Source organism: Nicotiana tabacum, chromosome 19 (assembly GCF_000715075.1).
Source record: "Nicotiana tabacum cultivar K326 chromosome 19, ASM71507v2, whole genome shotgun sequence".
NCBI classification, from domain to species: domain Eukaryota; kingdom Viridiplantae; phylum Streptophyta; class Magnoliopsida; order Solanales; family Solanaceae; genus Nicotiana; species Nicotiana tabacum.
The window spans coordinates 36,773,265-36,797,625 of NC_134098.1; the positions used below are offsets into that span (position 1 = coordinate 36,773,265).

Consider the following 24,361-nt stretch of genomic DNA (forward strand, 5'->3'; position numbering starts at 1 on the left):
TTCAACGCTTAAAGCCTTTTATTTTATTAATAGAACTTTCAAATCTCACATACAAATATAATTCTTTTGAAGAGCACCTAATCTACGCAGCTACCTTCTAGGAAAGGTTCTGTTTAAACTAGGCTTCTTAGTAGCCATGAGTTCCATGCCGTCATATCTCCCGGTGCTAAGTATCTCATTGTATTCTTCTTCTTCTTCTTCCCTAGTTTCACCACTTGTTGTTTCCATAGATTTATATTTATCAAACATTGATCTAACATAAGAATATATGTTAGCTTGGCAGTCTTCGAGAGATGGTTATTCATTTTCTTGAATTGCTAAATTCTCATAAATTTTACGAACAAGTCCATTTGCACCTCTTAATTTTAAAGATGGGTTAAGTATAATAGAAATTAAATAAACTTGGGGAATGAGTCCATAAAAATCAATAATTTGTAGAACAATAGTTGCAATATATGCTCCATTGTGTTTTGAATCAACAAATTTATAACCAATAATACGTTTTTGCATGTTCTAGTGATGATCAACCCAATGACATGTAACAATTAAATAATCACAACCATTAGGACTACGACCTATATCAGATGTGATAGACACTTTACAATCTAAGTGAAACAATACACAACGAATATACTGAAAATATTCGGTTTGAAATTTAAAAACATCATTTCTAACCGTGGTCTTAGGAAAACCTTGAAAAGCAGGATTACAAGTTTCTTGTATATAATGCACAAAAAAAAAAGGATGCGGGACAGGCAGGACGGGACGGGACGGGATAGGATGGGACAGGCAAGACGGGATGGGACGAAACGGGACGTGAAAAACGGGACAAAATGGCCATCCCGTCCCATCCCGTGTCCCGTTTAACATGGGCCCATCCCGCTTAGAATTAAGTGGGACGGGACGGGACGCGGGACGGGATGGGACGGCCCGTCTCGTTGGACAGCCTTACTTTCGGCGATCTAATATTAAAAATAAAGAATTAGTTCAAACACTGACATTAAAAAAGTTCTTGTTAATCTAAAAACTTTTCCCAAACACACGGAGAATACCAACAAAAAGAAACAAACATATATGGCAAGACATATACATATATAAGATACATACAAAAAAAACGGTGAAAAGCAAATCCAAATATATTGTATTTTGTTGTAATTTTTGTCGACAATAAAAATAATAATTGTAAACTTACTGTCACGATCCAAAATTTTCCACCGACGGGACCGTGATGACGCCTAACATTTCACTTGCTAGGCAAGCCAACGTTAGAGAATCATTAAATCAATTCCTTATTTTCATTCAGTAATTAACAATAATTAACTAAGATGAAATATAATAAGTGCGGAATATCATAAAACTGTATTAATTACTACCACCCGGATCTGGAGTCACAATTCACGAGCGTTCTAGAATTTACTACAAGTATTAGTCCAGAAGAAATACAACTGTCTGAATGAAAGAAAACAACAGTGACATAAAAGTAGACGGGGGCTTTAAGGTCTGTGAACGCCGACAGAACTACCTTGAGTTTTCGGACAGCGGACCAATAGCAACATCTCGATCAACCTGAGCCAGTATCAAAGTCTGCACAGAAAGTGCAGAGTGCAATATCAGTACAACCGACCCCTTGTACTGGTAAGTGTCGAGCCTAACCTCGGCGAAGTAGTTACGAGGCTAAGCCAAAACACCCACATATAACCTGAACAGTATAATCATGCTAGTGGCAACAACAGAAAATAAAGAAATAATACAGAAATAATGGGAATAGAACATACAGTGGGGGAGTACAACATAAAGAGTGAGAATAATGAAAAGACAGAATTAAACCGGAAATCCTTAAACGAATTGAGCAATTAAAACAACAGGGAAAAACTGTACGGCATCACCCTTCGTGCTTTTACTCTCAACCTCACCAAATAACAAATAAGACTGCACGACATCACCCTTCGTACTTTTACTCTCTTCCTCACAATATAAATAATTCATACACGGCATCACCCTTCGTGCTTTACACTCTTCCTCATAATATAAATAAATTATGCACGGCATCACCCTTCGTGCTTTACACTCTTCCTCACAATATAATTAAATTATGCACGGTATCACCCTTCATGCTTTACACTCTACCTCACAATATAATTAAATTATGCACGGCATCACCCTTCGTACTTTACACTCTTTTCACAATTCACAGAATCAATAACAACGGATATAGGGAAGTTTCACAAAGAAATCAATATTTCATCAATGATTACTTTCACAATTTAACATCTCAACCTCGAATCAATATTCATAATTTTATCAACCTTGGTGGAACCGGATACAAGTCTCCCAACATTTCAACAACAACAATAAGCACGGATAACAAGATTTAAGACTACAAATTTGCAAGAATGGAATTTCACTCCCATGTTATGACTCGACCACAACGCATAGTTGCTCGTCACCTCAACTATACATCATATTCAACAACAAAACACGTAGCAAATACTCACACAACACCTATTCCCTCAAGCCAAAGTTAGACACAACACTTACCTCGCTTCGAATGCCACTTAATTCTCAATCACAGCTTTTCTTTTGGAATTCACCTCCAAATCATTCGTATCTATTCAAAAATAACTCAATAATATTAAATATTGCTAAAGGAATCAATTATATTTCATAAATTAAATTCCCCAAATTGTCCTTCAAAAAGTCAAAAAATCGACCCGGGGCCTGCTTGGACAAAATCCGAGGTTCGGATCAAAATCCTTTTACCCATTCATCCCCGAGCCCGAATATGTAATTAGTTTTAGAAACCGACCTCAAATTGAGGTCTAAATCCTCAAATTTCCGAAATCCCTAGTTTCTACCCTAACCCCTAATTCTACTATGAAAACTCTAGATTTTAGGTTGATAATTCATAAAATGTTATGGGTAATTGAAAGAAAATGGTTTAGAATCACTTACCAACACTTTGGGGAAGAAAATGACTCTTGAAAATCGCTTCTACCCGTTTGGTTCTTGAAAAATGTTGAAGAAACGACTTAAACCCGTGTATGGAGTCTGTTTTAAGTCACTGGACACGCCTTGATCGTGTTCGCGAGAGGCCTGTCGCGTTCGCGATGCACAGCAGCCTAAGGCCTTAACGTTCGCGAGTCTTTCTACGCGTTCGCGTAAGGCAGCTCCCCCCCAAGCCTTCGCGTTCGCGACCCAGTGGACGCGATCGCGTAGAAGAACATGACCCCCTCCCCCAGGCCCCTTAAACTATCGCGTTCGCGTGAGACAGATCGCGTTCGCGAAGGGTACCACCCCCAACGCTTCGCGTTCGCGAAGAGGAAATTTCCCCTGCCCCATTTTACCTTTCGCATTCATGACACTACCTACGCAAACGCGAAGAAGGGCCCACCAACACAGCTGCTGCAGCAAAAATCTTAGATTTTCTAAGTGCAAATCACACCGTAGCCTATCCGAAACTTACCCGAGCCCTCGGGGCTCCAAACCAAACATGCACAGAAGTCTAAAAATATCATACGGACCTGATCGCACGATCAAATCGCCAAAATAAAACTTAGAACTCCGAATTTAGCACCAAATCGTATGAAATTCTCAAGAACACTTTAAAATTACTATTTTCTCAACCGAAGGTCCGACTCACGTCAAATCAACTCTATTTCTCATCAAATTTCTCAGACAGGTCTTAAATATCATAATGAACCTGTACCGGGCTCCGGAATCAAAATACGGACCCGGTACTAACAATGCCAAACATCAATCAATTCTTAAAAATAAATAAATTTTCAAACTTTTAATTTTAATCAAAAAATCATAACTTGAGCTAGGGACCTCCGAATTTGATTCCGGACATACGCTCAAGTCCTATAATTCGATACGGACCCACTGAGAATGTCAAAACATGGATCTGGGCCCGTTTACCAAAAATATTGATCGAAGGCAACTAAAATCAACTTTTAAGGGCAAAAAATCTTATTTTCATTAGTTTTCAACATAAAAGCTTTTCGGAAACCTGCCCGGATTGCGCACGCAAATAGAGGAGGGTAAAAATGAGATTTTTAAGGCTTAAGAGCGCAGATTCGAGTTCTAAAACATAAGATGACCTTTTGGGTCATCACAATCTCCACCTCTAAAATAACCGTTCGTCCTCGAACAGACATAGAAAAGTACCTAGGATGGTGAAAAGGTGCGGATATCTACTCCGCATATTGGACTCGGACTCCCAAGTAGCTGCCTTAATAGGCTGACCTCTCCACTGCACTCGTACTGAAGTGTAACTCTTTGATCTCAACTGGTGAACTTGCAAGCTAGAATTGCCACCGGCTCCTCCTCGTAAGTCAAATCCTTGTCCAACTGGACAGAGCTGAAATCTAATACATGGGACGGATCACTGTGATACTTTCGAAGCATGGACACATGGAATACCGGATGAATAGCTGCTAAACTAGGTGGCAACGCAAGTCTATAAGCTACTTCCCCCACTCTCTCGAGGATCTCAAATGGCCCGATATACCTAGGGCTCAACTTGCCCTTCTTCCCAAATCTCATAACACCCTTCATGGGCGATACCCGAAGCAATATTCTTTCTCCAACCATGAATGCAATATCACGAACTTTACGGCCGGCATAGCTCTTTTGCCTAGACTGAGATGTGCGAAGTCAATCCTGAATAATCTTGACCTTATCCAAGGCATCTTGTACCAAATCGGTACCCAACAACCGAGCCTATCTCGGTTCAAACCAACCAACTGGCGATTGGCATCGCCTTCCGTATAATGCCTCATATGGAGCCATCTGAATGCTCGACTGGTAGCTGTTATTGTACGCAAACTCCGCTAACGGCAAGAACTGATCCCAAGAACCTCCAAAGTCAATAACACAGGCGCGGAGCAAATACTCCAAGATTTGAATAGTACGCTCGGACTGCCCGTCCGTCTGAGGATGGAATGCTGTACTCAACTCCACCCGCGTGCCTAACTCACGTTGTACAACCCTCCAGAAATGTAAGGTAAACTGCATACCTCGATCTGAAATAATAGACACGGGCATCCCGTGAAGGCAGACAATCTCACGAATGTAAATTTCAACTAACCTCTCTAAAGAATAGGTAATTGTCACTAGAATGAAATGTGTTGATTTGGTCAATCTGTCCACAATGACCCAAATTGCATCAAATTTTCTCTGAGTCTGTGGGGGGCCCAACAACAAAATCCATAGTGATACGCTCCCACTTGAACTTAAGAATTTCTAACTTCTGAAGCAAACCACCAGGTCTCTGATGCTCGTACTTAACTTGCTGACAATTCAGACACCGAGCTACATATGCAACTATATCCTTTTTCATTCTCCTCCACTAATAATGTTGCCGCAAATCTCGATACATTTTGGGAGTACCTGGATGAATAGAATACCTGGAACTGTGTGCCTCTTCAAGAATTAATTCACGAAGCCCATCCATATTAGGCACACAAATACGACTCTGCATTCGCAGAACTCCATCTTCCCCCACAGCAACCTGTTTGGCATCACCGTGCCGCACCGTGTCCTTAAGGACAAGTAAATGAGGATCATCATACTGCTTCTCTCTGATGCGCTCATATAAAGAGGACCGAGCGACTGTGCAAGCTAGAACCCGACTGGGTTCTGAAACATCTAACCTCAGGAACTGATTAGCCAAAGTCTGAATATCTGCAGCTAATGGCCTCTCACCAATCGGAATATACGCAAGACTGCCCATACTCACAACCTTTCTACTCAAAGCATCGGCCACCACATTGGCCTTTCCGGGGTGATACAAAATGGTGATATCATAGTCTTTCAACAACTCCAACCATCTTCTATGCCTCAAATTAAGATCCTTTTGTTTGAACAGATACTGAAGGCTACGATGATCAGTAAATACCTCACACAAGACACCGTAGAGGTAATGCCTCCAAATTTTCAGCGCATGAACAATGGCTGCCAATTCTAAGTCATGAACATGATAATTCTTCTCGTGAACTTTCAATTGCTGTGTATGCAATTACCTTGTCATCTTTCATTAATACTGCACCAAACCCAACGTGAGAGGCGTCACAATATACCGTATACAATCCTGAACCTGTGGGTACTACCAACACTAGCGTTGTAGTCAAAGCGGTCTTGAGCTTCTAAAAGCTCAACTCACACTCGTCTGACCATCTAAATGGGGCACCCTTCTAGGTGAATCTGGTCTTAATAGTTGTTCATAATCAATTACAGAATCGTCAATTTACTTCATGCTAACAAAAATCTCGTTTCAAACCTTCACAATACTAATAACGAGATGCGAGGCAGGAAGACCTTATAATTATTTACCCGAATTAACAAGTCACATTTAACGCCACCTGGGCGGGCACCTACCTCATAGGTTACAACTTAATATTACAACACGAATTTGGCAAGTGTGCATAGAGAATTTCATACAAATATTTTTAAATAAGCCTAGCAGGCATGACTCCCTATTAGTACTATCGTACAAATTTAATTTCACAAGGGAGAATTTAAATACAAGAATTTTTTTATCACAAGGATCTCGTCCTTATATAACTTCCACCGCAGCTCATAGCCCGGTTTAAACATATCAATTTATTTTAAAATACGAGGACCTCGGCCTCAGTTCTGAATCACAAGTAATATGCACATCTTACCAATCAAAACTTTCCCTTTTCTCCTTTTAAATAACTTTCGTTAAACGAAATCACAACACATAATGAACCCCGCACCGGTAGGGCATATAATTTACAATTTATAATTAATTATCCGGAAATACATTAAAACATACCGAAATAAGTACTAGAAACGCACCTTTAGCCTCACAGATCTTATTAGAGTCCATCATGGAATGATAGGTGTAGTTATCTCCATAAACCTCCCACAGAAGTAAACACATAAGTAGATTATAGAATTACGAAGCTCACTCATAAGTGGAGCACAATAGGAGGACTCGTCTTGATACTCAGAACCAAATCAAGTTAAGGAAATTATTCCTTTATTTTAAATCGAGGTCGTACCTATAACGACACCATCTGATGTAACGACCTCCACCATACCATAAAACAAATATAATAATGGTTGGGTCTCCACCTCTAGGACGCCTTTTACCCGCCTGTCCTCCACCCTTAACTGATCGTGTGGGTGGTGTAGTAACTGCAATGGGGCACATAGCCTGAGTGCTTTGATGAAATATGCCTCTCCCAAGTTTGGGATAATTTTCTCATGATGTGCCTAGTATCGCCGTATTCATAACAACCCCTTTGCGGGTTTGGCTGCTCATATTGAGTCTGTGCTAGATAACTGGGATAACCATTGTAGGAAACTCATGTCAGTGGTGCATTAAAAGAACTTACTAGAGCACCTCGATTAATCCGATGTGCGAACTGGGCTGGCCGACTACCCGAGCCCCCGCCATAATGATTTATACACGTAGAGTAGAATCCACTGAATCCCCCAGAACCTCGAGACGTCTTGGTATCCTTAGTTTTCTCCCGAACACGTTCTAATATCTTGGCAATTTCTACCACTAGCGGAAATGAAGTATTAGCTTGTAGATCCCGAGTCATACAAAATTTTACGATCATAATTGAGTCCTTTAATGAGTCTGTGGACTTGATCTCTGGCTATAGGAAGCAAAGTAGGAATATGACGGGCTAACTTATTGAACCCGATGGCATATTATGACACCGTCATGGTGACTTGACGCAACCATTCAAACCCTATGCGCCACGCATTACGGAGTGTCCGGGAAACAAACTCTTTCAAAAGCATTTATGAGAACCGAGCCAAGTGGGCGGTGTTGCATTGGTTGGTCTTCCCTCTTCATAGGCTTGACACGGACACCTGTGGAGAATTAACTCTCCCAAGGCCAATTTCTTCTTTTGTTATGCTGACTCAACATTGTTGAGCTGACCCATTTCTTAACATACTCTTCGATTCTTCTTTGGGGTAAACTTTACCCCTATTTATATACAATGATCACAAAAGTAGAGCTCTATACAGACAATTCTTAGTCCAGTATCTCGTCAACCACTGTTCTTCCTCCGAAGCACCCCAGAATCCGCAACCGTGACGTCCACGCTGAGAAGACCTTCTGTAAATTTAATGTTGTTTCTCTAACTCCTTCGGACATACCGCAAGTCCCAACCTTATTCTCTACAAGATCTCAGGCCTTAAACACATGTAAATTTTGGAAGAACCTTTCAGTACTACATATATACATTTCAGGCTAAAACTAATATAACACATGACTCGCAATCCATTCATTGATAGTGGACTCCCCCACTCGATGCGAAGTCATAGTTCACCACGTCCGATGGTCTACAATATTAACCTTCACAACTCGTATAAATCAACCAGATGCCAAGGTACATTGCACCCCCCACATTATTCACTGGGTGATCTCTTTATACGTCCGCATCTTCAGTCGGAATCACACGTTGAGGGAATATTTGAGCATCTCTGGCTCCCTCGTAGTTCATCTGCGGCATCACGAACCGTCGACGCACAACTGATACCGAGTGCGCAATGTCATACACGAGTAGATACAAAAGAATGTGAGATATAGGTTTCAAGCAAAATCAATGTTGCACGATAAGGAATGAAAGAGGTGATATTGTTCCTAAACTTCATAGCCTCTGAGAGATAAGTACAGACGTCTCCGTACCTATCCTTCAGACTCTACTAAGCTTGCTCGTGACTCGTGAGACCTATGTAACCTAATGCTCCGATACCAACTGTCACGACCCGAAATTTCCCACCGACGGGACCGTGATGACGCCTAACATTTCACTTGCTAGGCAAGCCAACATTAGAGAATTATTAAACCAATTTCTTATTTCCATTTAGTAATTAATAATAATTAACTAAGATGAAATATAATAAGTGCGGAATATCATAAAACTGCATTAATTACTACCACCCGGATCTGGAGTCACAATTCACGAGCGTTCTAGAATTTACTACAAGTATTAGTCTGGAAGAAATACAACTGTCTGAATGAAAGAAAACAACAGTGACATAAAAGTAGACGGGGACTTCAAGGTCTGTGAACGCCGACAGATCTACCTTGAGTCTCCGGACAGCGGACCAATAGCAAAATCTCTATCAACCTGAGCCGGTATCAAAGTCTGCACAGAAAGTGCAGAGTGCAGCATTAGTACAACCGACCCCATGTACTAGTAAGTGTCAAACCTAACCTCGGCGAAATAGTGACAAGGCTAGGACAAGACACCCACATATAACCTGAACAGTATAATCATGCTAGTGGCAACAACAGAAAATAAAGAAATAACGCAGAAATAATGGGAATGGAACATACAGTGGGGGAATACAACATAAAGAGTGAGAATAATGAAAAGACAAATTAAACCGGAAATCCTTAAACGAATTGAGCAATTAAAACAGCAGGGAAAAACTGCACGGCATCACCCTTCGTGCTTTTACTCTCAACCTCACCAAATAACAAATAAGACTGCACGACATCACCCTTCGTGCTTTTACTCTCTTCCTCACAATATAAATAATTCATGCACGGCATCACCCTTTGTGTTTTACACTCTTCTTCATAATATAAATAAATTATGCACGGCATCACCCTTCGTGCTTTACACTCTTTCTCACAATATAATTAAATTATGCACGGCATCACCCTTCGTGCTTTACACTCTTTCTCACAATATAATTAAATTATGCACGGCATCACCCTTCGTGCTTTACACTCTTCCTCACAATATAATTAAATTATGCACGGTATCACCCTTCGTGCTTTACACTCTTCCTCACAATTCACAGAATCAATAACAATGGATATAGGAAAGTTTCACAAAGAAATCAACATTTCATCAAAGATTATTTTCACAATTTAACATCTCAACCTCGAATCAATATTCACAATTTTATCAACCTTGGTGGAACCGGATACAAGTCTCCCAACATTTCAACAACAACAATAAGCATGGATAACAAGATTTAAGACTACAAATTTGCGAGAATGGAATTTCACTCGCATGCTATGACTCGACCACAACGCATAGATGCTCGTCACCTCAACTATACATCGTATTCAACAACAAAACACGTGGCAAATACTCACACAATACCTATTCCCTCAAGCCAAAGTTAGACACAACACTTACCTCGCTCCGAATGCCACTTAATTCTCAATTACAGCTTTTCCTTTGGAATTCACCTCCAAATCACTCGTATCTATTCAAAATGACTCAATAATATCAAATATTGCTAAAGGAATCAATTATATTTCATAAATTAAATTTCCCAAATTTTCTTTCAAAAAGTCAAAAAATCGACCCCGGGCCCGCTTGGACAAAACCCGAGGTTCGGACCAAAATCCTTTTACCCATTCATCCCCGAGCCCGAATATGTAATTAGTTTTAGAATCCGACCTCAAATTGGAGTCTAAATCCTCAAACTTTCGAAATTCCTAGTTTTTACCCTAACCCCTAATTCTACCATGAAAACTCTAGCTTTAGGTTGATAATTCAGAAAATATAATGGGTAATTGAAAGAAAATAGTTTAGAATCACTTACCAAACGTTTGGGGAAGAAAATGACTCTTGAAAATCGCTTCTACCCATTTGGTTCTTGAAAAATGTTGAAGAAATGGCTTAAACCCGTGTTTGGAGTCTGTTTTAAGTCACTGGATAGGCCTTCATCGCGTTCGCGAGAGGCTTGTCGCGTTCGCGATGCACAGCGGCCTAAGGCCTTCGCGTTCGCGAGTCTTTCTACGCATTAGCGTTTGCGAAGAAGACATTTCCCCTGCCCCATTTTACCTTTCGCGTTCGCGACACTACCTACGCGAACGCGAAGAAGGGCACACGAGAATAGCTCCTGCAGCAAAACTCTAAGATTTTCTAAGTGCAAATCACCCTGTAGCCTATCCGAAACTCATCCGAGCCCTCGGGGCTCCAAACCAAACATGCACACAAGTCTAAAAATATCATACGAACCTGCTCGTACGATCAAATCGCCAAAATAACACCTAGAACTCCGAATTTAGCACCAAATCGAATGAAATTCTCAAGAACATTTTAAAATTAGTATTTTTTCAACTGAAGGTCCGAATCACGTCAAATCAACTCCGTCTCTCACCAAATTTCTCAGACAGGTCATAAATATCATAATGAACATGTACCGGGCTCCGAAACTAAAATACAGACCCGGTACTAACAATGCCAAACATCAATCAATTCTTAAAAACAAATAAATTTTTAAACTTTTAAATTTCATCAAAAATTCATAACTTGAGCTAAGGACCTCCGAATCCGATTCCGGGCATACGCCCAGGTCCCATAATTTGATACAGACCCACCGGGACCATCAAAATACGGATCCGGGCCCATTTACCAAAAATGTTGACTGAAGTCAACTAAAATCAACTTTTAAGGCAAAAATTCTTATTTTCATTAGTTTTCAACATAAAAGTTTTCCGGAAACCTGCCCGGACTGCGCACGCAAATCGAGGAAGGTAAAAATTAGATTTTTAAGGATTAAGAGCGCAAATTCGAGTTCTAAAACATAAGATGACCTTTTGGGTCATCATACTTACCAAAAATTACTTGGCTAGCAAATCAAACTATTTAAGCAATAAATTCTGCATATTATAATGCAATTATTAAAGACTGCAAAATTAAAAGTGTAGAACTGAATTCATCAGGATATACTTATTCGTCAACATCTTCCTTTGATTTTCCTTTCGAGTATTAATTGGCGACATCAAGGGATTCGAAAACATATCACTTCCTTCACATTTTCGACCCTGACCTCTTCCATAAATAGTATCCATAATCTACCCCACCGCACACACCCAAAAAACAAAAGTTACATTGGCAAATTAAATTATCTATATGAAAAACGACATATATTCTTAGCATACATATACCAAGAGATAAAGCGTACAAACATTTAGGTAATTAGAATGACGATTCTTTTATAGTATTCACTTTTAGGCATTAGATGATAATGTAAATTTGAATCACTTGTAACAATATAGTGTTGCCTTCTATCACAGTCTATTAGTAATTCCTCTTTGATTATATTGACTTCTAAAGAGGAAATAAATATTTCAATTTCAGCCTTGGGTTAAGAGTTTAATTTGGTGTAATTTTATTCACTCGTTCAACTAACATGCAATTAAAAAATAACACGGTAATTTCTAGCATTTGGTGTATAGCGTTTGCAGGGTTAATTAATTAATTGAGTTTATTATGATATATATGAGGAAGAAATGAAACTTACTCTGCATATTACTCTGGAAAAGAAAAGAACTTTCTGGCTACGCATGGAAGTAGTGTGCTTCATTCAACGATAGAAGAACCAAACTTCCTCCAATGCCGGTCATGTATGGTTTGAAATTACAGAAGCCAACCCAGATCAATTCTGAATCAAATGTAAATGTAAATCTACACCCTTTACTTGATTTATCCAACAACGAACATTAAAGATAATTAAAGATAATTAATTCATGATTAGAATACCTGGCCTTCTCTATCGGGCCTTCTTTCTTCCTCTTGACGGTTAACATGAGCAAGGGAAAGCAGATAAAAAGCAACTTTAAATAAGAAATTAAGAATTATAAAGCTGAGATACAACCCTTTAGCAACGTTTCTTAGCACCCCTTATTTTGCAGTATGATTGATAACGTCTCATTTGCAATGTTTCGGGTTAAGTAATAAATGCTAATAATGAGGAATAACATAAATAATATATTTTTAATTTTCTACAGTTTTTTTAGACATCAAATATGGAAAAATTTGAGAAAATAGATAATTGTGCCACTATTTAAGTCATGGAAAAAACCAACAACCCCCCTCCCCCCACAAGGGAACGAAGACAAAATAAAAGGATAAACAAAAATATGTTTCTGTAGCCTGTTTTCCGTATGGATTATCAGTAAGTTCTTGATAATCTTAAATTTTAGGCAGTTGGGTACAAATATTAAAGTGTGATTGTTGTTTTCTCAAAATATTTTCATTTAGCGGGGTTTTCTCAATCACTCTACCTGCAGAATTTTGTGGATTATCATTGCCAAATCATTTGTGTCACACAGCTATAAGCTCGAGAGAGCTACATGCTCCTTTCATTTTCTTTTAAGCTTTACAATAACTTAGAAGCAAAGATTTATCAAATGAAAACCAAATTATGAGCAGCTGCACGCTAAAAGATAACAGAAAAAGATGAAAAAGACGCAAATGAAAAAGTAGTTGTGACTCAAAGCTACTTGTACTGACATATCATATAAATATCTTCCCTAACCATCTATCAAAGTAATTTCTGACCTCTACCTAGCTTCATGAAAAACAGGGGAAAATGCGGTAAATTATGGGTGTGTGTGGTACGAAGGAAAATATGTTTTCCGGAAAAGGAGTCATTTTTAATAATCAAACACACCAAAAAGTTCTTCCATTAAAAGGGAAAAAATTACAATCTTAGCTCATGTTTTTCATAGTCCATTTGAAATAGTTTCCAACTTTTAGAAAATGTTAGATAGTGAAACAAAGATTTTTCTTTTCCTTCGTAGCAAGCACACCCATATACAAAGAATCCTCAAAAAAGAAAAAAACAAATGGCCATATAGAAGAAAGCTTTTCTTTCAATGACATATTATACATACAAATTTAGGAGAAGAAAGGAGATAATTGATCTAAGTGTACATAGAAGAAGAAGAAGAAAAGAAGAAGAAGAAATACCAAGGCATTTAATTTGATGCCACTTATCCAATAGGTCTAGTTGCCAGAGGAACAACTTCAGCCAGAGGAGTGGATTGTGGTGTTGGCAATGGAGAAGTTCTACAAACAGGACAAGTTGGATTTAACCTCAGCCATGGATCTACGCATTTTAAGTGGAACAAATGCCCACAATCTGGCAATAGCCTTAACATGTCACTGTTCTTATAATCCGCCAAACAAATTGAGCAACAAGTGGCTGTTGAATCCTTGTGATTGACCTTAGCTTCTGAATACAACAACTTTGGATAACTCAATAGGGTTTCCTCATCAAGCCCCACTTCCACCACAACTTCTTGAACGTCCTCGTTGCTATTTTCATTCCTTTGCCTCGTCCTTTGTGGTGGCACTGTGGTTTGATGTCTTGTACAAAAGTAAGATGTCAAGGTGATAGTTGTTATTAATAACAATATCCCTACCGAAACTCCAATGCCATAGGCGAATCCACCGATGTTTTGCGACCCGAGGAACCCATCGGAATTTGGATCAGGGCTTATTGCTGTGCTATTCATGATCTTGTTATGTTTGTGATTTTGGTTTGGTTAGCCATGAGGTTAGAACAAAAGGAAATGGTCTAAAGATTTGGAAGAAGTCAACAGTTTACATATGACAGATTTGATAATAAGGGGATGTTTGATTGGAGAAGTTTTAAACAAGGGAGGATGCATTTGGACTTCAACGTAATGAACTTTAAAAATTATACTACGAATGGAAGATATAAAGCAAGTAAAAGGAAAGTGTATTTGAAGAGGTTTCTTGTGAATATATATAGTGCATTATCCTTGTGAGGTAGGTTGTTGATGTCAACGGTTGCCTCGCTGGCCTTCTATCCTTTTCATGTACGTTTGATTCATGTGAGTAACGTCTTTCTTGGTAGCAAATTATTCAACTCTCTCCACTGGTAGTTACATGTTTTATGAATAAATTATATCTTTGTTTTCTTAGTCGTTATGGTTTATTATATATACTTAAATTTCTGTCTCCCTTTGAAACTTTCTCTATCTTCTTAATGATCCATGTATTGCATTGCACGTTCCATGAACCAAAAGTTTAGCTCGTTGAATATGATGCCTAGCTATTCTATTTGTTTATAAACTCTAGATGACATTAATTACAGTTTTCGTTCTTTTAACCCCTACGTGCAATAGGCATAAACGACAAAACGATACAAATTGGGAATCCATTGTCCTGTCAACGCATGGTATAGCTATTAAAGCAAGCAGCATTACATTTTGGCACATCTTACACTCATAAGACAAATTAAGAAGTAGTGTGTGTTCAGTTCAGTACGAAATATTCTTTTGTGATAGTATTTATCGTTGATATATTGGTTTGCTCTAGTAGTAGAGAGGAGCATGGGCAGCATTTGAGGATTAACTTTAAAGGAAAAGAAATTTTATGCTAAGTTTTTCAAGTGTGAGTTTTGATTGGACTCAATTACATTCTTGGGTGACATGATGTCTAATGATGATATTAAGATTGATCCTAAGAAGATTGAGGCGGTTTAGAATTGACCTAGACTTATTATAGCTACTGAGATTCGGAGTTTCTTGGGTTTGGTGGGCTATTATCAACGTTTTATTGAGGGATTCTAATCCATTACAGCTCCATTAACTACGTTGATAGTGTTGATGTTGCCCATAGGTTTGGGTTATACACGATATAATGTGATGTTTCACGCATTGGTCTTAGTGGTGTATTATTGCAGGATGGTAGAGTGATTGCTTATGCGTCATGATAGTAGAAGCCTCATGAGAAGAATTACCTGTTCATGATTTAGAGTTGACAGCTATTGTGACTGCACTCAAGATTTAGAGGCATTACTTGTATGGTGTTTCATGTGAGATCTACACTGATCAACGTAGTCTTCAACACTTGTTTAAGCAGAAGAACTTAAATTTTAGGCAGCAGAGATAGCTTGAGTTACTTAAGAATCATGATATTACCATGTTGTATCATCCCGGTAAGGCGAATATGGTGGCGGGTGCGCGCCTTAAGTAGAAAGGCGAAGAGCATGGGTAGTTTAGCATCCATTCCAGATGAGGATAGGTCATGGATGTTCAAGACTTGGCCAATAGATCTATGAGATTAGATATTTTCGAGCTTAGTAGGATTCTTCCTTGTGTTGTTGCGAGTTCATCCTTGTTGGAGTGCATTAAGGCTCGCCAGTATGATGATTCTTATTTGTTAGTGCTTAAGGATATGGTGCAACGATTTAGTGCCAAAAGAGTTGATATTAGAGATGATGGTGTTATGCGACTTCAGGGTTGATTGTGTATTCCTAATGTTGATGGTTTGAGGGAGTTAATACTTAAGGAGGCTCACAGTTCACTGTATTCAGTTCACCTAGGTGCAACGAAGATGTATCGTCACTTGAAGTAACACTATTGGTAGCAGAGCATGAAGAAGAACATCATTAGGCATGTTTCATGGCGTTTCAATTGCCAACAAGTCAAGAATAAATATAAGAAACCAGGTATTTGACTTTGAAGATGGTTATACTGGAATGAAAGTGAGAGCGCATCACAATGGGTCTTCGTGGTGGGCTTACCACATACTTTGAGAAAGTTTGATGCCATTTGGGTCACTATTGATAGGTTGACCAAGTTCACGCACTTCATACCGGTGTTGACTAATTATACTTCAGAGAGATTGGCCCAAATTTACATTTGGGAGATAGTTCATTTGTATGGTGTGACTATTTCTATCATTTTAGATCGGGGTGCTCAATTCACATCTCATTTTTTGAGAGTAGTACAACAAGAGTTGGGTATACAGGTTGAGCTTAGCACTGATTTTCACCCGCAAACTGATAGTCAGTTCGAGCGGACTATTCAGATTCTTGAGGATATTTTGAGAGCTTTTGTGATTGACTTTGGGAGACATTTGGATTAGTTCTTTCTTTTGGCAGAGTTTGCTTATAATAACAATTATCAATATAGCATTCAGATGGCACATCTTACACTCATAAGACAAATTAAGAAGTAGTGTGTGTTCAGTTCAGTACGAAATATTCTTTTGTGATAGTATTTATCATTGATATATTGGTTTGCTCTAGTAGTAGAGAGGAGCATGGGCAGCATTTGAGGATTAACTTTAAAGGAAAAGAAATTTTATGCTAAGTTTTCCAAGTGTGAGTTTTGATTGGACTCAATTACATTCTTGGGTGACATGATGTCTAATGATGATATTAAGATTGATCCTAAGAAGATTGAGGCGGTTTAGAATTGACCTAGACTTATTATAGCTACTGAGATTCGGAGTTTCTTGGGTTTGGTGGGCTATTATCAACGTTTTATTGAGGGATTCTAATCCATTACAGCTCCATTAACTACGTTGATAGTGTTGATGTTGCCCATAGGTTTGGGTTATACACGATATAATGTGATGTTTCACGCATTGGTCTTAGTGGTGTATTATTGCAGGATGGTAGAGTGATTGCTTATGCGTCATGATAGTAGAAGCCTCATGAGAAGAATTACCTGTTCATGATTTAGAGTTGACAGCTATTGTGACTGCACTCAAGATTTAGAGGCATTACTTGTATGGTGTTTCATGTGAGATCTACACTGATCAACGTAGTCTTCAACACTTGTTTAAGCAGAAGAACTTAAATTTTAGGCAGCAGAGATAGCTTGAGTTACTTAAGAATCATGATATTACCATGTTGTATCATCCCGGTAAGGCGAATATGGTGGCGGGTGCGCGCCTTAAGTAGAAAGGCGAAGAGCATGGGTAGTTTAGGCATCCATTCCAGATGAGGATAGGTCATGGATGTTCAAGACTTGGCCAATAGATCTATGAGATTAGATATTTTCGAGCTTAGTAGGATTCTTCCTTGTGTTGTTGCGAGTTCATCCTTGTTGGAGTGCATTAAGGCTCGCCAGTATGATGATTCTTATTTGTTAGTGCTTAAGGATATGGTGCAACGATTTAGTGCCAAAAGAGTTGATATTAGAGATGATGGTGTTATGCGACTTCAGGGTTGATTGTGTATTCCTAATGTTGATGGTTTGAGGGAGTTAATACTTAAGGAGGCTCACAGTTCACTGTATTCAGTTCACCTACGTACAACGAAGATGTATCGTCACTTGAAGTAACACTATTGGTAGCGGAGCATGAAGAAGAACATCATTAGGCATGTTTCATGGCGTTTCAATTGCCAACAAGTCAAGAATAAATATAAGAAACCAGGTGATTTGACTTTGAAGATGGTTATACTGGAATGAAAGTGAGAGCGCATCACAATGGGCTTCGTGGTGGGCTTACCACATACTTTGAGAAAGTTTGATGCCATTTGGGTCACTATTGATAGGTTGACCAAGTTCACGCACTTCATACCGGTGTTGACTAATTATACTTCAGAGAGATTAGCCCAAATTTACATTTGGGAGATAGTTCATTTGTATGGTGGGACTATTTCTATCATTTTAGATCGGGGTGCTCAATTCACATCTCATTTTTTGAGAGTAGTACAACAAGAGTTGGGTATACAGGTTGAGCTTAGCACTGATTTTCACCCGCAAACTGATAGTCAGTTCGAGCGGACTATTCAGATTCTTGAGGATATTTTGAGAGCTTTTGTGATTGACTTTGGGAGACATTTGGATTAGTTCTTTCTTTTGGCAGATTTTGCTTATAATAACAATTATCAATCTAGCATTCAGATGGCTTCGTATTAGGCTTTGTATAGTGGATGATATCGTTCTCCTATTAGTTGATTTGAGCGTAGCGGGGCTAGGTTGTTGGATACGAATTTGATACGAGATTCTTTGGAGGAGGTGAAGATGATTTAGGAGTGATTTTGGATAGCTTAGAGTAGGCAAAAGAGTTATGTGGACAAGAAGGTTTGTGTTGTGATAGTTATCGAGATTGAGAAGGTACTGTCACGACCCAATTTCACCTATAGGTCGTGATGGCGCCCAACATTACAGCTAGGCAAGTCAACTAATAAATTAAACGTATATCAATCATTCTTTAAAAATTTTCCAAGAAATTCTATTCTTTTTCCTAGCAATATTAATGAAAATATAAAAGATACCGATTAATTAAAATTCAAGAAAATAATACCAATTCCAAATTCTACCAATGTGTGTGCCAAGACCTAGTGTCACAAGTGTATGAGCATCTAGTAAATTATACAAAACTCCAAATACTGTCTGAAATAAAATAGACAGAATGTAAATACAAGAAGAGACACTGATAGCTGCAGAACGGCTCAGAAAGGCAGCTCACCACTACGCCTCTAGATAACGTGGGTGTAAGAAGATAGGTCCTCCACTAGTACTTACCTCAGGTCCTGCACAAAAAGTGCAGCAAGTGTAGTATGAGTACGTAAACAACGTGTACCCAGTAAGTATCAAGCTTAATCTCGAAGTGGTAGAGACGAGATGATCGACTTTGACACTCACTAAGGGTCAACAATAATAAATAGAATAAAGTAGAATTATTTAAATCAGCATGATTGACAGAATTAACAATAATTTTATTCAATTAGCAGAAATAATAAAAATCCTTCAAATGAAATAATTTCCAATCTATCAATTAAATCCGCAAGCTGCAAGAAAAAAACAAGGTATCGTGTAATTATTATTATTATTAGGCACGATTTTTGCCGAGGACGTATGACCCGTTCCAGAGTGTCGTGTACACTGCCGAGGGATGTGCGGCGTGATCCATAGATGCATCTATCCTGCCGAGGCATTCGGCCCGCTCCACAAGAAAGGAGGACATTTTCTTATGTACCTCCGGAAGGAGAGTATATTTATTATAAGATAAATTCGGGAGGATGAACAATTTCTTTTAATAATTAATTAATATTAGCAGAACAACTAATTAATTTAAATATAAAATCAAGCATATAGGATTTCCATCCTTTTATATGTTTATCTAACAATTTACAATATATTCATATATATCAATTAATATTAATTAAACAAAGAATATAATTTGCACAAGTAATTCATGCTTTGAGTCCTAAACTACCCGGACTTTAGCATTAATAGTAGCTACGCACGGACTCTCGTCACCTCGTGCGTACGTAACCCCCATAATTAGCAACAATTATTAATTTAATTACCTATGGGGTAATTTTCCCCTCACGAGATTAGACAAGAGACTTACTTTGTCTCAAAGTCCACTTTTCGATTACCACATCGCGTTAATTTCTCAATTCGATGCCGAAAAATCCGAAGCTATCCAAATATTATACAAAATAATTAATACATGTTCAATAATTCGAATTTAGGCTATTAAATGAAATACCCTAACCAAAACAGTAAAATTCCTAAAATTCACCGAGGCCCACATGCCCGAATTCTAGAAATTTTTGGATGAAAACGTTACCCATAAATCTCAAGAACGCAAATATATAATTTCTACCCAATTCCATAATCATTTTCGTGCTTAAAAACTCATTTTTATAAAATCTAGTCTTTTCATCTAAACTTTTGATTTCTAAGATTTACTAGTTATAATCTACGCATAATCTATGTATTTAACTCAAGGTGTGTAGAATTAACTTACCTCCAAATTGCTAGTTGAAATCTCCTCTCAAAATGCTCTGAAATCACCCAAATATGGAGAGAAAACAGGCAAGAATAGTTGATTCCCGTTCTTTTAAGCTTTCTGCCAAACATGCCTTTTGCACCTGCGGAAAAGCCTCGCAGGTGCGAGTTCCACTCGCCTGACCAAGCCTCGTATCTGCGCGCCTAGCGTCGCATCTGCGCGCCTAGCCTCGCACCTGCGCGTTCGCAGGTGCGCCAAAGTTCCGCACCTACGGTGGCAGGCATTCCCTCCTCCTTCCGCTTCTGCGAACAAATGTTGCATCTGCGATGGTCGCACCTGCGACAGTCCAAGCGCAGGTGCGATCGTACCAGAAGCAGAAAGCTTAAGTTCTTCCTCCAAATTTCAAAATTGGTCCGAGCCTCGTTCGGTTAACACTTGGGGCCCCACCCGAACATACCAACAAGTTTGGAATCATAAAATGGACTCGCTCGAACTCACGAAACGTGTAAAACATTATCAAATCTAGGAATCATACCCCAAACCAAATTGATTCAAACTTAAGAACTTCAAGTTCTTCAATTTACTTCCAATGCACCGAAACATACTTAAACTACTCGGAATGACACGAAATTTTGCGTGCAAGTCTTAAATCACTATACATAACTATTCCCAAACTCGAAATTCCAAATGGACTTCAATTACTCAAAAACCTACTCCAAATCAAATTTATAGAACTTTAAACCTTCAAATAGTTGATTTTCACTATTAAGTGTCAAAATGCTCCCGGGTTATCCAAAACCCGGTTCGAACATACGCCCAAGTCCAAAATCATCATACGAACCTATTGGAACAATCAAATCCCGATTCCGGGGTCGTTTTCTAAAAATATTGACCGAAGTCAAACTTGGCCTTTTAAAGCCAACTTAAGGAACCAAGTGTTCCGATTTCAACCCAAACACTTCCAAATCCCGAACCAACCCTCCCCGCAAGTCATAAATCAATAAAAGCACATACGAGAGGTTATATTTTAGGGAACGGGGTTCTAAAAGTTAAAATGACCGGTTGGGTCATTACATTCTCCTCCTCTTAAACAAACGTTCGTCCTCGAACGAGTTTAGAATAATACCTGGAGTGCTAAATAAGTGTGGATATTTGCTCCGTATGTCCTCATCGGCCTCCCAAGTCGCTTCCTCGACTGGTTGGCCCCTCCACTGGACTTTTACTACAGAAATCCTCTTAGACCTCAGCTGGCGAACCTGTTTATCAACAATGGCAACTGGCTCCTCTTCATAACCCAAGCCATCATCTAGCTGAACTGTGCTGAAGTCTAGCACATGTGATAGGTCATCTTGATACCTCCGGAGCATAGATACATGGAAAACCGGATGAACTCCCAATAGACTGGGAGGCAATACAAATTCATAAGCAACCTCCACAACTCGTCTCAACACCTCAAAAGGGCCTATTAACCTTGGGCTCAACTTGCCCTTATTCCCTAATCTCATGATTCCCTTCATCGGCGAAACCTTCAAGAGAACGTTTTCACCCATCATAAATGATAAATCACGCGCTTTCTGATCTGCGTAACTCTTATGTCTGGACTGCGCCGTACGAAGTCGCTCCTAAATCAACTTTATCTTTTTCAAGGCATCCTTCACCAAGTCAGTACCATATAACTTAGCCTCACCGGGCTCAAACTATCCAATGGGTGAACGACATCGCCGACCATATAAAGCCTCAAATGGAGCCATCTCGATGCTGGATTGGTAACTGTTATTATAAGCAAACTCGGCCAAAGGTAAGAAACAATCACACTGACCTCCAAAGTGAATCATACATGCCCTGAGCATATCCTCTAAAATCTGAATTGTTCGCTCTGACTGCCCGTTGGTCTGCGGATGAAAGGTTGTGCTGAGCTCTACACGGGTCCCCAATTCACTCTGTACTGCTCTCCAGAAATGTGAAGTAAACTGAGGGCCTCTATCTGATATGATGGAAACTGGCACACCGTGCAACCGAACTATCTCTTGAATATAAATCTGGGCCAACCTCTCTGATGTATAGGTAGTCACGACTGGAATGAAGTGTGCCGACTTGGTCAATCTGTCCACAATGACCCAAACTGCATCAAACCTCCGCAAGGTCCGCGGCAACCCAACTACAAAGTCCATAGTAATGCGTTACCATTTCCACTCCGGTATAGTCATCTGCTGAAGCAGGCCACCTGGCCTCTGGTACTTATATTTAACTTGCTGGCAATTCAGACACCTAGCTACATACTCAACTATGTCCTTTTTCATTCGCCGCCACCAATAATGCTGCCTCAAGTCACGATACATCTTCATAGTACCTGGATGAATAGAATACCGAGAACTGTGTGCCTCCTCTAGGATCTTTTTCCTTAGTCCATCCACATTAGGAACACATAGACGATCCTGGAGTGGCAGAACACCATCCGTGCCAATAGTAACTTCCTTGGCACCACCTCGTAGTACCGTTTCTTAAAGAACCAATAAATGTGGATCATCAAGTTGGCGAGTCTTGATCTGCTCAATTAGTGAAGACTGTGCTACAACACAGGCAAGAACTCTGCTGGGTTCTAAAATATCCAGCCTTACAAGTCTGTTAGCCAAGGACTGAATATCCGAAGCTAATGGCCTTTCCTCTGCTGAAATGAAATCCAAACTACCCATTCTCTATGCCTTTCTACTCAAGACGTCTGCAACCATATTTGCTTTGCCCGAATGATACAGGATAGGAATATCATAATCTTTTAGTAACTCAAGCCATCTACGCTATCTCAAATTTAGGTCTTTCTACTTGAACAAATGCTGCAAACTGCGATGATCAGTGTAAACTTCACAAGACACCGCATAAAGATAATGCCTCTAAATCTTAAGAGCGTGAACAATCGCAGCTAACTCCAAATCATATACCGGATAATTCTTCTCGTGGGGATTTAGCTGACGTGAAGCATATGCAATAACTCGCCCTTCCTGCATCAATACACAACCCAAGCCAACGCGTGAAGCATCACAATACACTGTATATATCCCCGAACCCGAAGGAAACACTAACACCAGTGTTGTAGTCAATGCTGTCTTGAGCTTCTGAAATCTCACCTCACAATCATCGGACCATCAGAACGGAGAACCCTTCTGGGTTAATTTGGTCAAAGGTGTTGCAATAGATGAAAAACCTTCCACAAACCGACGATAATAACCTGCTAAACTCAGAAAACTCCTGATCTCAGTCGCCGAAGTGGGACGATGCCAATTCTGAACTGCCTCAATATTTTTAGGATCAACTTTAATGCCCTCGCTCGATACAATATGCCCCGAAAATGCTACATACTCTAGCTAGAACTCACATTTGGAGAACTTAGCATATCGCTTTTGTTCCCGCAATGTATGAAGCACTACTCTCATATGTTGCTCGTGATCCTCCTTACTGCGCAAGTAGATCAAAATGTCATCAATGAAGACAATGACAAACGAATCAATATATGGCATGAATACCATGTTCATCAAATCCATAAACGTTGTCGGGGCGTTAGTTAAACCGAAGGACATCACCAGAAACTTATAATGACCATATCTAGTCCGGAAAGCAGTCTTCGGAACATCCGAATCCCGAATCTTCAACTGATTGTACCCCGACCTCAAGTCGATCTTAGAGAACACCCTAGCACCCTGCAACTGGTCAAATAGATCATCAATATGCGGCAATGAGTACTTGTTCTTAATAGTGACTTTGTTCAACTGGCGATAATCAATACATATTCGCATTGTTCCATCCTTCTTCTTCACAAATAATACCGGTGCACCCCAAGGCGATACACTCGGTCTGACGAACCCTTTTGCTAGTAACTCCTCAAGCTGTTCTTTTAATTCTTTCAATTCTTTCAGAGCCATGCGATACGGTGGGATAGATATAGGCTGGGTATCTAGAGCCAAGTAAATACAGAAATTAATATCCCGATCAGGTGACATACCTTGAAAATCTGAAGGAAATACATTGAAGAACTCCCGAACTACAGGCACAGAATCAATAGCCAGAATCTCTGCAGTAGTATCCTGAGCATAGGCTAGATAAGCTAA

At 39.3% G+C, this 24,361-nt stretch overlaps 1 protein-coding gene across 3 annotated transcripts; it reads right to left on the reverse strand.

Moving 5' to 3' along the window:
* Positions 1–8,892: 8,892 nt before the first annotated feature.
* Positions 8,893–14,474, reverse strand: LOC107765305 (RING-H2 finger protein ATL70). 3 transcript variants are annotated; one of them, XM_016583932.2, is made up of 4 exons: positions 13,719–14,474; positions 12,507–12,538; positions 12,268–12,408; positions 8,893–9,140 (listed from the first exon to the last, which is right to left on the reverse strand). In XM_016583932.2, exon 1 carries the CDS (start codon positions 14,264–14,266, stop codon positions 13,742–13,744), a length of 525 nt encoding a protein of 174 aa, XP_016439418.1. In that variant the 5' UTR covers positions 14,267–14,474; the 3' UTR covers positions 8,893–9,140; positions 12,268–12,408; positions 12,507–12,538; positions 13,719–13,741. The 3 variants fall into 3 exon arrangements, with proteins under 3 accessions (XP_016439418.1, XP_075095939.1, XP_075095938.1); XM_075239838.1 differs by adding an exon at positions 10,149–10,218 and having other exon boundaries at positions 12,507–14,474; XM_075239837.1 differs by having other exon boundaries at positions 12,507–14,474.
* Between the last annotated feature and the right edge of the window lie 9,887 nt (positions 14,475–24,361).